The 17,435-nt window shown below is 44.3% G+C and overlaps 1 protein-coding gene across 1 annotated transcript in view; it reads right to left on the bottom strand.

Annotated features, from left to right (window-relative positions):
- Window positions 1-1,573: 1,573 nt before the first annotated feature.
- The window catches only part of LOC115561790 (large neutral amino acids transporter small subunit 4-like), a 30,887-nt gene continuing 15,025 nt past the window's right edge, over window positions 1,574-17,435 (bottom strand). Inside the window, 9 exon segments of the mRNA XM_030382025.1 lie at window positions 1,574-2,499; window positions 2,735-2,858; window positions 2,967-3,040; window positions 3,926-4,058; window positions 4,174-4,300; window positions 10,505-10,648; window positions 12,497-12,717; window positions 13,664-13,797; window positions 15,070-15,162. Of these exon segments, the coding sequence (XP_030237885.1) occupies window positions 2,317-2,499; window positions 2,735-2,858; window positions 2,967-3,040; window positions 3,926-4,058; window positions 4,174-4,300; window positions 10,505-10,648; window positions 12,497-12,717; window positions 13,664-13,797; window positions 15,070-15,162 (1,233 nt within the window). The 3' untranslated portion in view covers window positions 1,574-2,316.

Here is a 17,435-nt window from a genome sequence, read left to right as displayed (position 1 = left end):
GACTTCAAGCAGCTTCTAGCAGTGTTAAAACCTTATTCCAGCAGTTTCAGTCTAGTCTTCTATTGAGGAGCAGCCAAACCAATGAACCAGTTGATAGCTCAATGGAAGTGACATTACACGACTTTAAGTTGCAGATCTACTGTGGCCTTTCTTTCATGTTCACTTAACAGTTCAGTACTCTGGCCCTCAGATATAGCTGGTAGCTTAATCTGGTGCTTCAACTAGCACCTTCTCAGACTTAAAGATTACCATCATGTACCAGTTTAGTTATGGAAAAAATTAAATAACCAGGACAGGTGACCATGGATACTATTATTGCTATAGGGAAACAAGGATATGTGTGTAGCAGTTAAAGAAACATAAAACAAGAAGAACGACCCCATCTCCCTGATTCTCTTCTCTCGTGTACTACTCCTACTGCCACTCAAAATCAACAAAGAAATGTCCTCTTCTGCATTAGCCTCGATATTCAACATCCATCTCTGAAATGATGGTGGCAGTTAATTGAAAAAATAAAGAAGTATTTGTGAACTGCAGACTAGTCTGGTTTAAGTAGCCTAGCCCCGTGAAACGTGAGCACCTGACAATCAGAACCCAACACTGACTCTGAGACATGGTTGGAGCCTGACTGTCTACTGTTTGAACTGCATGGCCTCATGTCTTCCCTGTGTGAACTGTATTATATACATATCATGATAGACGGTAGGTAGTAGGTGCAGTGGCACCTTATTGCTGGTATTATTATATTATTATATAGGAAAAGCCGAAAACAAAGCACAACATGAGAGTGAACAGCAGCCTTGAAAACAGATTGTTTTTCATACTGCTATCACGGGGACAATTAAAGTCCCATTGGCTGGTCGAGCTCCATCAGTGTGGCCAGTGTGGTGGAGGAGGATGTTGGGGGCGGGGGAGGAGTTAGAGTAGAGCCCCTGAGTACATCAAAGCTGCGTTTCAACAACATAACATCAACAACAACAAGCTTCTTAACACGGCAGCCAAGAGGAGGTGCGGTCTGAAGGCCAGCCAGCCGGCGCATCCCGCAGAGCTGCTCACAAATCCTTTTTTCTGTGTAGGTTTAGCACACCAATGTAACAAAAAATAGCGTAATGAAACGTAACGTAAACCATCATCCCAGAAAAATCATTGAATAATCCTGCTATATGAAAAAGAGTAACAACAAAAACAATACACTAACAGATCCGATCCCCAGACACTGATGTCACTGCTGTCACGATACAAGGAGGGACCTTGTTTGGTTTGGTGGATGACACTGCGTTTGGTTTGGTTTGGTGCACAAGACACAAGACAGAATGGGAGGGGTGCTTGACAACACTTTGGTGTGGCTGCACTGAATGGCCGACACCAGGCCTTCCGCTCCCTATACGCAGAGTATGCAGAATGCGTAGGGCACCAAGTATCTGAGGGGGCACCAAAAATTATGGTTTGTAAAAAAATAAATAAAAAATAATACATTATTGAATTAAAAAAATATGTAAATTAGTTATGAAGAGGCCCACCGTTGTTTGTTCTTAATTGTATAACCTATCACTCAATTTTGGCAAATTAGATGTTTTTACCTAAAATATAAAAAGGGGCTTCCCCCCCCCCCCCGCTCACGTAGGGCACCGAAACGGCCAGCAGCGGCCCTGGCCGACACCATTGTAATTATATCCTTACTATCCTTATATCTGCTGTTCAACAGTGGTTATCGATGGACCTCACTGGGGGAGAAGGGATGGGATGTTTTGGTGAGCAGTTTATCTTATTATATATTCTCTCTCCTTCAAAACAAATGCCCAAGTTTGGTGAGTGGTAGATACATTACCCCCATTGCATGTGCTGGCAACTTTAGGATGGTACATCTCTCCATGTCTAAAACATCCTGCTGTTTTCTTCAACGGATGTGCGTTTGTGCCTTTAATGTGTGTCCGTCTTCGTGTGTGTGTATGTGTGTGTGTGTGTCAAGTCAGTGCAGACAGCAGAGGGCCAAACTTCTCGTGTCACTGTAGAGTGGTGTTACTGACCAGTGTGTGTGTATGTTTTTGTGTACACGTGAGGTGCAAGTGAGTGTTGTGTGTGTGTGTTTTAGGGACTCGGAAGAGACTAGTGGGGCTGAATACACAGACAATACAAGGAAAAAGAGGCCGAGAGGAACGAGCATACGAACACAAAATGGAGAGTAGTACTCTCTCCCATCCCCTCTCTTCTGCTCTCATCCATTCAGCAGAACTGCTTCAATTCATTTTTTTTATCCTGGAAACGCCCTGTCGAACTCCACAGGGCTTCTCTCCGACCTTAGAGGGCGAGAGATTACTAGACAAAGACCTCAGGCTTAATGCCATCGGCATCGCCGCCATCGCCGTTGCTGATGTGGGCGTAGACCTTGGGGTCGTCGTCGTGCTCCTCCCTGAGCCGTGTCAGGTGGCGGCTGTGGCACAGCAGGTAGAGGGGCAGGCAGAACCCCAGCAGGCTCAGGCCCAGCAACCCCACATTGACCTGGGGGGGCAGAGGACACACCCTGATACAGAGAGGGTTGTGTTGCGTTTGACAAACAGCAAATGCAATCGTTGTTCCCTCTGAGTGTTTTTCAGATACACCTGAATGACACTATGGTTCAGAGGAGAAAGGGTTAGGAGCTTGTGGTATACAGCGGCTCATATGGTGTGTGAATAGAGGAATACTCAAAGCACAAAGCATCTATCAGTGGAACACTAGTGAACGCCTTGCGTACCCAGAGGGGGTCTCCCTCCAGGGGGCCCACCATGGCCATGAACAGAGGCTGCTGCAGCAGGGCGAACAGAGCACTGATCAGAGACTGCATGCCCGTCAGACTGCCAAACTGGGAAGACGGGTAGCTGCCAGGGACAAACAACACACAACAATAAGAAATACAATATGATACCTTCCAGGGAATATTGTTTTGTAAGAAATGCTCTGAAAGAGGACATCTTCTGGAAACTTACACAGCTGCATAGAGGCCCCCGACTGCAGAGTGTATGAAACCTCTAACGACGGTGTGCAAAATAAAAGACAAAATCTGGAGATCAGAAGGCCAAAATGTGGGTTAAGAAATGTAATATAAGAAATGTAATAAAGTACACATAGTAGCAAGCAAGGCCACCAGGTGGCAATGAAGTGCTTCCAAAGAGCATCAGCTGCATTGTAATGTGTCTCTCAGGGCTGAACATGATGTTTTATTTTTCACTCCCTTCAAGATAGTTCTCTGTGTCTCTGTCTCTGTCTCTGTCTCTCTCTTCTCTCTCTTCTCTCTCTCTCTCTCTCTCTCTTTAAGCAGGAGGGAAACGATAGATGGAGGCCAGAGACGTGATTGTGTGTCAATTTTCAAGTGTCTTGTTAGAGCCCGTATACGGTTTGAATATAATTATTAAGCAAAGATGGAGGATGTGGATACGTTTAAAGGTGTTTGGGACAGTGAAGGCATCCTTTTCTCTTTAAAAGACCCAGGCATTACCTTTACAGATCTGTTGCTTTAGTTTGTTTTTAATTTTTGGTTTTTCTCTCTTCTGTTTTTTTCTTTTTTCTTTTTGTTTTTCTTTTTTTATTTTATTGTGTGTTGTGTGTGTCTGTGTTTTTGTTTTTGTAAAAATATGTAAATAAATAAGCGGTTTTAAAACTCAAAAAAACTCTCTCTCTCTCTCTCTCTCTCTCTTTCCATATCTCTCTCTCTTTCCATATCTCTCTCTCTCTCTCTCTCTCTCTCTCTCTCTCTCTGCAGTGCTGACCCTGACAAGAGGCTCAGGACCTCAATACAACTCTGGGACCCATTCTGGTAAAATGTGCCTCCTACATAATGCTTTAATCAATCCATCCATCCAGCCTGTGTTCAGGTTTGTGTGTGTTTCTATATACGTCTATGAGTAGATGTGTGTATATGTGTGTGTGTGTTGCGTTGTATGAGTACCTGTAGGGGCAGATTTGGGACGATACAGGTGAAGCCGAAGGCCACCAGCAGCAGGTTGGTGAAGATGAACGCTCGCGTTGCGTTGGTGATCTTCTGAATCTGCTTATCAGGACGCCGGTCCTGCCCAGGCTCTCTGCACACAGACACAAATGTCATCAATGTGCCTGTGTGTTGTGTTTATGTGCAAGGATGTATTTGCAGCTGTTTACGTTAGTTTCAAATAAGCTTTTGTGTGTGTGTGTGCTCACCTCTTTGCCTTGGCATCGCTCTCATCCTCACAGTCTTTAAGCCTCCAGTCCATCATGTAGCCGATGACAGGGGAGGTGATGAGACACAGGAGCTGGAGCACGCCGAAGATAGACGTGTAAACACTCACTTAGGGAGCGAGAGAGGGAGACATGGGGAGAGGAGAAGGAGAATGGGAAGATTGTTGACATCAGAACAACACACAACTGGCCCAAAGTGGTCACAACAATAACATGATTGAAACATTTTATGTTTGTTTCAAAGTGGATTTATTGATTGGAATGAACCAGGAGAAGGCAGCACTAACGACGAAGGAGGAACTGATAAGATAGACCAGACAGAACTAGAATACGTTTCGTCCTAACAAACTGCGAGAGTGTGGTCAATGAGACCAACTGAAAACAAAGCCAATATGGAACTGAAACTGTGATTCTGAAAAAAGTAGAAAGGTAATCGAAGTGTGTTGATTTGTTAAATGGTTTGAACGAAGGTTACGTTGAAAATGTATCTATGAGAATGCTGAAAGCGCCCAGATGAGAGGAAGAGTTTCCCGAAAATCTACATAGTTTTTTGTGTATGGTTAAACATGACTACCAATCATTATAACAACGTTTATAGGTCATAAAAGTCGAAAAAGCATAATAGGTCCCCTTTAAAGGAGACATATTATGGCGTGTTCACAACAAGTAAACATAGTATTTGAGTTCCAGAAAACATGTTTTTAAAGCCGTTTGCCCGATATAGCATTTAGGAAAAAAATCACCTACCGCTATTTCCCCAACCCGGTATCATGCGATTTCGTGCTCATGCGCACAAACGTTATTAATCTATTGAATCGTGTCCCAGATTACGATTGTCCGACTTTTTTAGTGCTACACAGAACGAAATGTAAACCAATGCATTCTGAATGGGAGCGTTCTCCGACAATTGACGTGCTCCACAAAACGAAAAGAGAGAGAGAAAGAGAGAAAGGGAGGGACAGAGAGAGAAGCTTCAGAAGGGGTGAGCGCATATAGTACAGTGCACCCTCTAGTTATATATCTGTGTATATTATTATCTAGTTATATATATCTCAACATTTCTGATTTGTAAGCAGACCTCCTCAAAAACGACGTTAATTGTCGGAGAACGCTCCCATTCAGAATGCATTGGTTTACATTTCGTTCTGTGCAGCACTAAAAAAGTCGGACAATCGTGATCTGGAACACAATGCGCACAGACTAACGTTTGTGCGCATGAGCACGAAATCACGTGATACCGGGTTGTCCCCTCTGTTTCAGTCCCTTCAGAATGCGCTGTTTCGGGGGTCTGTAGTTTTAATGCAAATGAGCTGCTGCCCATTGACCAATGAGCTCAGCTGTCAGACTGAACCACAGCATGGAGGAGAAGGGATTGTTGCCGTTTGCGGACTCTTGGAGCGGTATATCTATATAACTCGTAGTAGATGATATCTCGGCCATGGTTGAGAAGAATTGTGGGAAAGGAACTTTGGCCTTGACTCTGAAGTCCATGAACTGCGACATGGAGCAGAAAGGGATTGTACTATGGGAGCTGAGGTGTCGGACTGCCGTCCATGGACATATTATAGAAAGGACAGCGGACTACAAAATGGCGCCCCATTCATTCCTATTGAAAGTGCACAATGGCGCAGGGGAACATCAAGGAGCGATTTGCTTCCGCATCATGGGAGCCGAGCCACGCCCTAGTTCATGACATACCGGATGCAGAAATATAGAACGCATGCGTGCCCATCCCCCCACTCCGGTCCAACAACAATATAAAATGATACCGTAATGCACCTGTTCTTTGGATCTTTTGAATAAATGGATCAATACATGATGAATCACAATGATCGCAAGCAGAGGGCCGTGAGAGTTATTGAGCAGCAGATGAACCAGTCCAAAAATCGGACACGTTAACGGAGCACTGAACTAGGCCCTCTCGGATGCCATTTGTTTCACTACGACTCCTTTCAGCTGCACACCCCTCTTCCCCAGCGAGATAACGGCTAATAAAGCGCTTGAGGTGGCGTTTTGAAAAGAAAAAACGTACATTTTTTTAGTATTGTATTGGAGTGAACGAGGATATCTACTTACGGGCCCCGTGATTTGAGGGACCCGTCCACAGCCCATTAAACCGACTGCAATACCAGGCTTGGCCTCTGAGCACTGGTGGATTCCGGAAATATGGCCTCCAGGAGCTGAAAAATCTGGCGGGGGTAACTCGGCGGTAGTCTGGCAGCTCAGGTCCAAGAGTACACTCCCTTTCTCCTCCATGTCTCCTCCTCCGGACTGCCGCCGGCGGGGGGAGGCAGTCCGGCAGAGAAAGGGATTTTACTCCCGGAGCTGAGCTGCCGCCGAGTTCCCCCCGCCGGAGCAGCTCGTCCAATGGTCCACAAAATCGTAGCCATGCTCTGATTGGAGGGGAGTGGGGAAGTGGGAGGTAATATTCAACTGTGCCCCCTTCCTACGTAGGAGGGGCGCATTTTTACTTACACAAATGCATATCTCACTCCAAAAATCATGTACAAACTTTTTTCAAAGTTTGTTTGCGTGTTGGAGCACCAGAGACCCAAAACAACAGGAAAAGTTTTTTTTTCATAATATGTCCCCTTTAATAGTTTAAAGGTCCCATGGCATGCTACTTTATGGATGCTTTATATAGGTGTTAGTGGGCCCCTAATACAGTACTTGAAGATGGTCAAGTACTGTGCAGAATTACAGCCACTATGAGCCAGTCGCACAATGAGCTTTCCACAAAAACGTGCCGTTTTAGAGAGAGGTCAAGGTGGGGGCTGGGCGATTTATCGAATTTTGAACGCGATTTTGATTTTAGCGTCAAACCATCACAAAAATAGCATAATCTAGTTTTTACATCCAGCTGTTCTGCCCTTTCTATAAAACATTTAGAAAGGGCAGAACAGCTGGATGCATATCTGCAGATCATTTTAGATTGGAAAATTTTCTTTTTGACCATTTTGTGTATTTTGTGTATTTTTTTTTTTTTGGGAGAGACATGCTGAATAAATACTACATGTTTTCAAACTCAAAAATAATAATTTGAATAATCGTGATTTCAATAATGACCAAAATAATCGTGATTATGATTTTTCCCATCATCGAGCAGCCCTTATATAATCTATAGATATCTATATAATATAATATATATTATCACGGCAGCAGGGGTTAGGTGGAAGACAATCGCGGGCAACAATCGCGGGCAACAATCCCTTTCTCCTCCATGTCGGTGGTTCAATCTGGACTTCAGGGAGTCAAAACCAAAGTTCCTTTCCCCAAATTCCTTCTCAACCATGGCCGAGATAACCCCAACTACAAGTCTCGTTATGGAAGTACCAGAGACGTCAGAGAACCCGAGGCAGTCTATTCTTTTCACCAATGGGAGCTTTACGCAAACCTTACCTTATGTTGCTTGTTATGCGCCATAGCACCAACAGCAGAACGGTTATCCAAATAACAAAGAAGTGTACAACACTTGCGTTACAGTGTGTGTATAACGACATATGGGGCCAAATTCGAAATCGGAGCATCTGAATTTTCATTTTTCATAGGCGGAGCAGGATACCTAGTGCTCGTTTGCCACCTAATGTCATTTCTAGCCACTGGGGGACCATAGTCAGGCTAGGGTAACCAATATTAATGTAAGTGAAATGTTCCTGGCAGGCTCTTACCCACTTCCATCCTTTTAACTGCAGCAGGAAGCCAGCATGAAACAGCAGAGAGAAAAAGAGAGAAGGGCGAGGGAGGGAGGAAGAGGGAGAGCCAGAGCATTGAGGGGAGGGACAGAGCAGGGAGGTGTTTACAGTTGGCAATAGCAAAGCAGCCTGACTAAGCAGAAAGAGGGCCGGTGTCACGTTAAAATTGTACCAGGGGCGAAAATTGTACCGGCCTACGTCATCAGTTGTTGACAAATTCCAAACCTGCCTGGCAACAGACGACGTGATCGTCTGTTGCCTGGCAACGGGCGATTGACGTAGGAAGGTTCTTGAACATTCGCGAACTTTCATGCTCGTTCATTGCACTCCTTCATTGAACATGACAAGACAGAACACTTATTTTACCAATAACATTTATTGGTATCGTTGTATTGTATTTAATTGTTTAATCGCATTTACGAACATCTACGGTCATTCATTCACACTCCTTCATTGAGTTATTAGCGTTGCTAACTTTATTTAATTGTTTAAACGCATTTAAACGCATTAAAATCAAGTGTTATCTAGCGATCAATTATCTGTATTATGTTATTTGGTGTTCGGCAACATGAGCACGAATGGTTTTTGAAACCTGCTTTAAACACTCAGTTTACTAGCTAAATTCGATTAAACAATTCAATACAATACAAATATAAAGTAAAAACAAGTGTTATCTAGCGATCCGTTATCTGTATTATGTTATTTCGTCTTTGGAAACATGAGCCGAATGTTTTTTGAAACCTGCCCGGCAACGGACAACCCTTACGTAATCAGTTGTCAATTTGTCAACAACTGATGACGTAGGCCGGTACAATTTTCGCCCCCAGTACAATTTTAATGTGACACCGCCAGTCCAAGAAATCAGTTATCATCACCACAAAGAAAACAAAATACAATAATCTAGAGACCCGTTGTCTAAATAATCTAAAGAACTAGAGAGCTAATCTAGAAAGTCTAGAGAACTGTAGATCATTGAATGTTGTTTTACTTCTTTCTTTTTTTTGCTTCTTGTGGAAGAGCAAAGTAGCCCAGAGGGGCATTTCATCAAAGACACTAACGAAGGCGGTGCTTAGTTGATTAAGCCCAGATAGAACTAACGCCAACTTCCACATCAACACAATTCAGCCGCGCCTTGTTCAGGTTCGTTCAAACCAGGCTAACGTTATCGTGCCCTACGCCCCACTCACTCAGCCCAGAACTGAGAATGTCGAAACATGGATCAAATGTCCGAAAAGGACCGAGCGGGATCTTTTCCAGCGGCGAACAGAAGCTTATTGTAAAGGAGTATAAGCATACAGGGAACACCATAACCATTAATAAAAAAAGGGAGGCCGCCTGGCAAAAAAATCCCTGATCTGTTGAATGCGTAAGTAGTATTAAGTGTAACATATTTTAATTGTTTAATTAATTGTTAGTGTAATCCCCACGCAATTAGTAATTTAGGAAGGATTACTGGAGAAATCAAAGAACTTTTCATGCCATTAATTTTCCATTTCTTTGAAGAGATAGGCCTAGTTAATGCAGCCAGATTTTCTTTTTCCTAAATTGACTAACCATAGTATATTTATCTCAACAGAAGTGCTCTCTGCTGCTTGCCTTAACAGCTGAGCACCCACATCAATTGGCTCTTCGTCTATAATAGGGCATGCCAGTCTTGCAGATGTTTGTTTGCTGTAACAGGAACATAAGTGGTGCTGCTTATATATCCTAGTCCTCTTGGAAGGCCCATCCTACCAATACATTCATACATTCAATTCACCCATTAATAAACTCACCTGAATGGAATTTATTTTTTTATTTATTTGGCTGACAATTTCCCATGCAGCAGTGTCTTTGTCATTGTGACATTAAGTAACATTAACTTTACCATAGGTTTTTGCAAGTTATAGTTGGGTTCTGGGGAAATTGAATACTTATTATAGAAAAAGTAAATTGTTAGGCCTGCTTTCTCTGACATGAAGGGAATTACAAAAATAAGCCCATGCCAAGAATTCTATGACATTCTCTGGACGCGAACTCGGGCCTCCCGCACAACAGCGCCAGCGCTAGACCACTCACCCAACTGATGGTTCCCGAAATGCGGTAGAATACATACATTTGTATGAAAATGTGTTGAGAAAATATCCACAATAACATGCATTATTTTATTTGCAATCATTTAATCTTAGACAATATCTTAGACGAAAATATAGACTGTTTGTACTTCATATATGTAAATTAGACGAATTGTGGTCTTTCACTTGACAAAATCTTGCACTAGGCTTGCCGGATCCTTCTGATGGTACACTTGTTTCCGACAGATGGACTTCTCTGAAACACCGCTCAAGTAAGCCTGACAGTTAGCCTGCCACCGACCAGGCCAGTTTGGTCAGATAAATTGCCATGGTAACTTAGTGGAGATTCCCTTAAGTCACGTTAATGGAAGAGAACTCAAACTGAAAGTAGCGAGGCTATGCAAAATAAACCCGGCATTGCCTTTAGAACCCCTCAGGTTCCTTTTGGGCTCAGACGCATGCACACACACCCGCACACACCAACATACACACACAAATACAAACATGTGCACACACACACACACCAAGGTCAAGCACACACACACAAGTAAACATGTATACACACACCTGTGCTGAGGTCTCCTTCGGTGAGGGACTCTAGGATGGTGTTCATCGCTCCCATGTAGAAGATGAGACGGAGCTGTGTCACACACATGGTGATGAGGCTGAGCATGAAGATTGGGCTCAACACACTCTTCATGAAGGACTGAGCTGGGGGAGAGGGGAGGAAGAGGAAGTATTTTTCGAACAAGCTGCAGAACTTTAGATAAAGATGTCTATGAATGAAAAAATTAATGAAGATTTACATTTTGGATTTTATTTTCATTGACTGAAATGTAGTGTTTTTGGTTTCCCCTTCCACCAGTCACTTCAATGACAGCCCCTTCCCTGGGAACACATGTGGCTATTGGATTCAAAACCGTGTTCACCTCTTCATAATAGCACATTATTCATATCTTTTTTTTCTGCTCGCTTTTCCAAAGCAGCGTTTATATGATGGAAAGTCCGGCTCAGGGAGCCATCGCAGGTGAGGAGGATTCCCGGTCCCCGTGTGTGTGGCATGGTAACGGGCCCCACAGTGTGTAGCCCCAGGGGTCACCAGGTTGATCATTAATCTGCCTTTGGGATATAAATGGCATCTTGATTTAACGTTTGGTAAACATGTGGGCCGGTGGCACCGGTCGAAGACACCGCGGTTGGGGGGGAAGGACGTCCACAGTGTCCGATCTCCTCGTGGCTTACCCAGCACACTGGGACTTATTTTGCATTCCAAAGCGGTACACCGTAGCTATGCCAACAGGATTTCAGACGCACCCCCTCAGCAACCTTCCACCATCTACACACCTTGTGACACAGGCCACAGGGACGCCTCGGCCAAACTACCACCACAAAGAATTTGGTTTTGTAATTGACTGGATGTGTTGAATAATTAATGCATCTTTAAAAGGCATCTGTGTTCAACTGGGGAGGGGATTTATGCACACACAACACCTGAGCTTTCAGGTGTTTCAGTATCACAAAGAAAATACCCAAAAGGGGAACTCCATTACAGTCTTCAAAGCACAATTCATGATGCCTGTGTGCGTGTGTGTGTGTGTGTGTGTGTGTGTGTGTGTGTGTTGTGTGTGTGTGTGTGTGTGTGTGTGTGTGTGTGTGTGTGTGTGTGTGTGTGTGTGTGTGTGTGTGTGTGTGTGTGTGTGTGTGTGTGTGTGTGTGTGTGTGTGTGTGGAGCCTGGGGGTGGAGGCCCGGGGGTGGAGGCCTGGGGTGGAGGCCCGGGGGTGGAGGACTGCAGCATCAGTGGGAACTGGAATAAAGGGGAATTATCAACAGGGGCATTACTTGGCTTGTTGGTGTCTAATGATGTCCAGAGACACTGCCAAAGGTGGAGCTGGCGATGACACCCTAACCCGGACTGACCGCAACCCCAACAGAATCAACCAAAAGCTACTGAGGAATCATTGAGAGAGATGCCCTAACCCCTTGCTGCTCTATAATGCCTGTGCTGCATTTTCTATCAGAAGCAGGATTGGTAGAATTGGGTTGAATGTTTAAAATGTCCATACATATGCCACTCTGTAGCATAAGCCGTGTCTTGCCACTTGCCACTGATGCCAATGTTTATTGTTCACAAGGTTTTCTTTTAAATCCAAACTCTCTTGTAAATAAGTTATAGGGGCTTAACATCATGACGGCATCGTTACTTCATGTTTTATCACTCAAACACAAATCACTGAAAATGGCACATATGCTTTTCTGTTAAATCTTTACATTAAAAGCTGCAGAAATCGGGTACAGCGCCAGATTAGTTCATGAAATCGTGATAAAAGCCCCGGCTTTAGTTTCTATGAAAATACGGTATCTGAATTCAAAAGCTAAATGACAACCGTAGTAAACAGCAACAAATGCTTCCCTTGCTGCATGACAAGAACATACGAACTCTGATCATAGGTGGAAGGGATCATTCAGCCAGCTCTGGACAGGTTTCAGTACTGAGCCTGATGGCTCAAAACCAACGTGAACACATCCAATCCATGGCTCTGGATGTGTTGAAGACTTACTCTCCTCCTTAGCCTGGCCCTTGACCTCCAGGTCGACAGTGGAGAGGCAGAGTTTGCTGGCCTCCTGCGAGCCCAGGTCCCGGGGCTGCTGACCACTGTGGTGGTGCTGCTTCATGGAGTTGCCCACACTCAGGCGCCGGCCCACCGTGGTCACCTGACGGTAGAACTGCTTGCCCGTGATCTTGTGGTCAAAGCCCAGCCAGCTGAACTTGATCTTCACCCTGAAGCAGAAGGTCAAAGGTCAGAGGTCAAGTTTCTCTTTTTCTGTTTTTAAACCATCCAATAATTGGTCCATGAATGGATATTCTTGGGTTTTAGATTATGGAACAGCACGAGGGATGTGCTCATAGCAAAGAACACAGTATACCTTATCTCACAGTGGGAGATAATGTTGTTTTTGTGGCTTTATATGTCAATGCTAGTTTGTTTGGTAATGGCTTTACATGAACAGAGCCAGTGAGCCAGGGAGAGCGGAAAGAGAACTGTGATCAGGGGTGGGGGTCGGAGGTTAAACCTGAGGGATAGAGGGGAAGAACCAGAGCTCAACATGAATAACAGCCAATCCCAGCTGATCTTCTCTTTCACCGTCTGTCCTGTCCTTAAGGCTGCCATGGGGTACGTGTGTGTGTGTGTGTGTGTGTGTGTGTGTGTGTGTGTGTGTGTGTGTGTGTGTGTGTGTGTGTGTGTGTGCGTGTGTGTGTGTGTGTGTGTGTGTGTGCGTGTGTGTGTGTGTGTGTGAAGACCCTGTGTCTGAGCATTCCTGCTGAAGTTACGTCATAATTTTGGTTTCCATTCTGGATTACGACTAAATCCTAGTTTAGAAAGATCTCTCTCACTCTCTCTCTCAGTCTCATGTCGCTCATAACATGTGTGCGTGTGTGTCTATATGTGTTTGAGTGTGTGTGAGTATCTGTGTGTGTGCATGTTAGTCTGTATGTGTGCATATGCATGTGTGCTCATATGTGTGCGCGTGCGTGTGTGTGTGTGCATGTGTGCATAAATGTGTGTGAGAATGTGTGTATTCATGTTACTGTGTATGTGCATGCGTGTGTGTGTGTGTGTGTGTGTGTGTGTGTGTGTGTGTGTGTGTGTGTGTGTGTGTGTGTGTGTAAGTGTGTGTACGTGTGTGTGTATTTTAGTGTGCGTGCGTGTTTGTGTGTGTCTCACGTGTAGTCCATGTCCTCGGGGCCGGGGAAGGGCTCCAGGGGCCAGTTCAGGAGGCAGTTGAGGAAGACCAGCCCGGCGCAGCACGCCCACACCAGCAGGATGGTGATGAAGGTGGCCCCCAGGTCGTAGATCACCTGTAGCGCACAGAGAGACAGAGTGATTAGAGGATCAATAGAGTCTTTAGAGGATAAATAGAGTCAATATAGGATCAGTAGGGTCCCTTCAGCCTGACACAGGAGTTAATGTGCATTCACACCAAAAAGATGTGAAGCATTTTGAGCGATAAACGCCCATTCACTTTCTATTAGACATGATCGATAAAGCGATAGGAGCGATAAAATGCTTGAGCGATAGCTTTAAAGCTGTAAATGAGAGTTGAAAACAGCTCAACTCTATGCAAATGAGCTAGTAACGTTTCGGCTGTAAATGACCACCAGCCAATTGGAATGTAGATGTCCGTCGCAGGCGTGGGTCCCAGTAAACATACTTGAGAACTTTAGTTCCTAGTTCCTACCACACATTTGTTCCTTCATCATGTTGCGTGAGAGAATAGTAAAATAATAAAATATTGCAGGGCATCGTATTTGTCCGCGATCGCATAGCCAACGTCTTATTATATCCCGATCATTAACTAAAAAACACATTGAAAGAATAAAGCATCCAGCATATGATTTCAACAATGTATGAGGGCATACGCAATCCGCATTATGCAACAGGGATGGTCTCACAGTGGAATGCTGGTGGAAACCAGCAGACGAGCGGTGGGTGGAGATGTGCGCGCATTACAGAAGCAGGGAGATACCGCACAAAAATCTATTTCTGATTTGTCAGTTTGCCGTGTGTCTGCCTGCCACAAATGCTCCCGTTGAGTGGACAAACAATACTACACACACACACACACACACACACACACACACACACACACACACACACACACACACACACACACACACACACACACACACACACACACACACACACACACACACACACACACGATAGCGATCAACTAAGCTATAATCTAGCATATAAGCAATCGCTCCATTAATTAGTTATTCAGTGTTTCATGTATTTATACTTATTATTCTTTTTCTATTGATCAAACTTTTGAATATCTTGTGTTTTTGTGGCTCGGCATCAGCAGCAGCACTTGCCTCAACTACAAGTGTGCAGACAAAAAGCGCGGCTCCTTTAAACGGAAAAACTAAATCGCAAGAGCGATATGAGCTGTAAATATTTTGGACAGCGTTGCGTTTTGAGCTATTCAGCGATTTTGAATCTTTTACAGCTTTAGGTGTGAACGTACAGTTAGAGGCACCAGCCTGGAGGCTGGCAGGACGTGAGTGACATGTGACTGACAACCCGAGTGAAGCAAAGATACAGACAGACAGACAGAGAGGAGTCACCTTGATGCCGGGGAAGGTGACAGCGGAGGAGGCGTAGGAGCCAATCATCAGGGCGATGAAGGTGGAACGCAGGTCTCCGAACATGCTGGGCAGCTGCACAACAGAAAGCGGTTTGAACACTAATTAATGATCTCATTTTCCAAGCAACCAATAGTGGCGCAGTAGGGTCAGAGTGGGGAAATTATATGATCAAAAACATTTGAACAAATACCACGTTGATAAATGATGGGGAATATGTACGACGGAGCTTGGTTTGGTACTTACTGGTATAATGCATATTGACTGAAGGTCATTTGAGAGTTCAGAATATAAATGTATGATGCCCTTTATTCTCCACACGAAGACCCTTCTGAATGTTCTCCTTTCTCTGCAGGCAAATTGTCAAACTAGTCTGGAAACAATCACACAATGCAAACTCTGTGTTTTAATATGTAACCAAAAGAAAGATTAATTCATTTCAGTTCATGTGTCCTTCTGTTTTGTTCAACTCCAGTGGGAGGACATTCCAGTTGAAGGTTGAGGTTCATCTTAGTCCTGTCTCTATGTCTGAATTAACGACTATTGCAAAAAGCAATACTATTTTGCACTGTAGATGTTTATGGCTGTTGCAAGTGGACACTACAGTGTAAGGTCAGTTTCAGGTTGTTTATAAAGTCGACAGTCATCAATCGGACATGAGGGGAATAGACACCCTCTGGAAGCCATGAGCACACACTGTTCTTGTCCAGAGCTACAAACTCTAAACAAGAGCCAACCACAAGTCCCTTAATTGTATACAGCTAAAGGTCAACCCTGGCTGACAACAGTCGCAGTCGAAAGAAGGAAAGAAAGATAGAAAGGAGGAAGGATGTGGGTGTGTGTGTGTGGGGGGGGGGGCTACTGAGAGCCTTGACACTTTCAATAATTGGGACAAAGGTGGTCTGACAGCCAGCAGGGGGGCTCCAGCAGGACTGTGCACACACACAAGAGGCCCCAGCAGTCCAATTGGTTCCCGTTTGTTTGCCTGGAACCAAAGTGGGCTCTGCTTGGCTGCTGTCGAACTGATTGTCTTCGTAGACCAGTCAGTGGTTCCCAGGTGAGTTCAGAATCAATCGGCCAGGTGAGATCAGAGAAGAGGAAATGAGTGGAGGAGGGAAAGGAGAGCGGAGAGGAGATAAATGTTTGTGGTCACAAACCCAATGTAATTTATCCTACGTTCACACAATTGCAGTGACTTACGCAGACTCAACAGGTTTTGGGTGTGAGCGGGCTGAGAGGAGGGGAGGAGGAGAGGATGAGAGGTGAGAGGACAGATTAGGAGAGGAAAGGAAAGGAGGGGCGCTTATGTTTTCATTCCTAGAAAGTTGTCTCAACTGATTTTTCTTTGAAATGTGTAAAACTGTCTTTTCCTCTCACCTCATAAGTCTCTAATCACTAGAGGGATGTGTGGCTTTGTTTGTTGTCTGTGTGAGCCTGGATTTGTGTGTCTGTAGGTTGGGGGCTTGGGGGTGGCTTTGTTTTGTTATGCAGACCAAAACCTTGTGTCTAATTTTAATGGCTTTAGTGTTAACCAAGATAAGACATCATTGAATGTGAGGGTTAGTTTAGCATAGTATAGTATAGAATAGTATATTATAGTATATAAAGTATAGTGAATTTATACGAGCCTCTGTAGATTAAAAAGGAGATCCCTATCCTCCCTGGCTGATGGATATCAACAGTATGTTTTCTGTTCCATCCTTCCAGGTCGGATTCTGCAATACTTCCTCCTTCAACTAATGTATGAAATGTTACCAATCCACACTTGGATGAAGGTAGGGTCGCTCACGTAACAAATTCACAATACCAAGTCAATTAACCCAACAAGTTATAAGTGGGATGCCGTGTGTCCACCATTTCTTTAAAAAACAACAACAATGTATTTCCCCAGATGCAACAAGAACTACAAAGCCTGATTGTTCGATGTATTTAGGGTTAAAAGACACCTGCTCTGTTCAGCACACTGGGAACAACATGGCTTCCACTTACAGATAAGTGCAGATGAAAAGAGGAGAACAACTGAGAAGAGAGAGAGAGAGAGAGAGAGAGAGAGAGAGAGAGAGAGAGAGAGAGAGAGAGAGAGAGAGAGAGAGAGAGAGAGAGAGAGAGAGAGAGAGAGAGAGAGAAGGAGAGAGACAGAGAGAGCAGGAGAGAGAGAGTGAGAGAGAGACAGAGAGAGAAATAGGCAGAGACAGAGAGACAGAGAGACAGAGACAGAGACAGAGACAGAGACAGAGAGAGAGAGAGAGGCTGACATAGATGGGATTGTAAAAAATGCCCTACTCTGAATGACTCAGAATTGAAAAAACAGGAAAAAGGGTGAACAATGGAACTGATTTCAGAGGCAA

Source organism: Gadus morhua, chromosome 16, assembly GCF_902167405.1.
Source record: "Gadus morhua chromosome 16, gadMor3.0, whole genome shotgun sequence".
Lineage (NCBI taxonomy): Eukaryota > Metazoa > Chordata > Actinopteri > Gadiformes > Gadidae > Gadus > Gadus morhua.
Note: the sequence above shows the minus strand (reverse complement) of the source record. Positions and strands in the feature narration are given on the sequence as shown.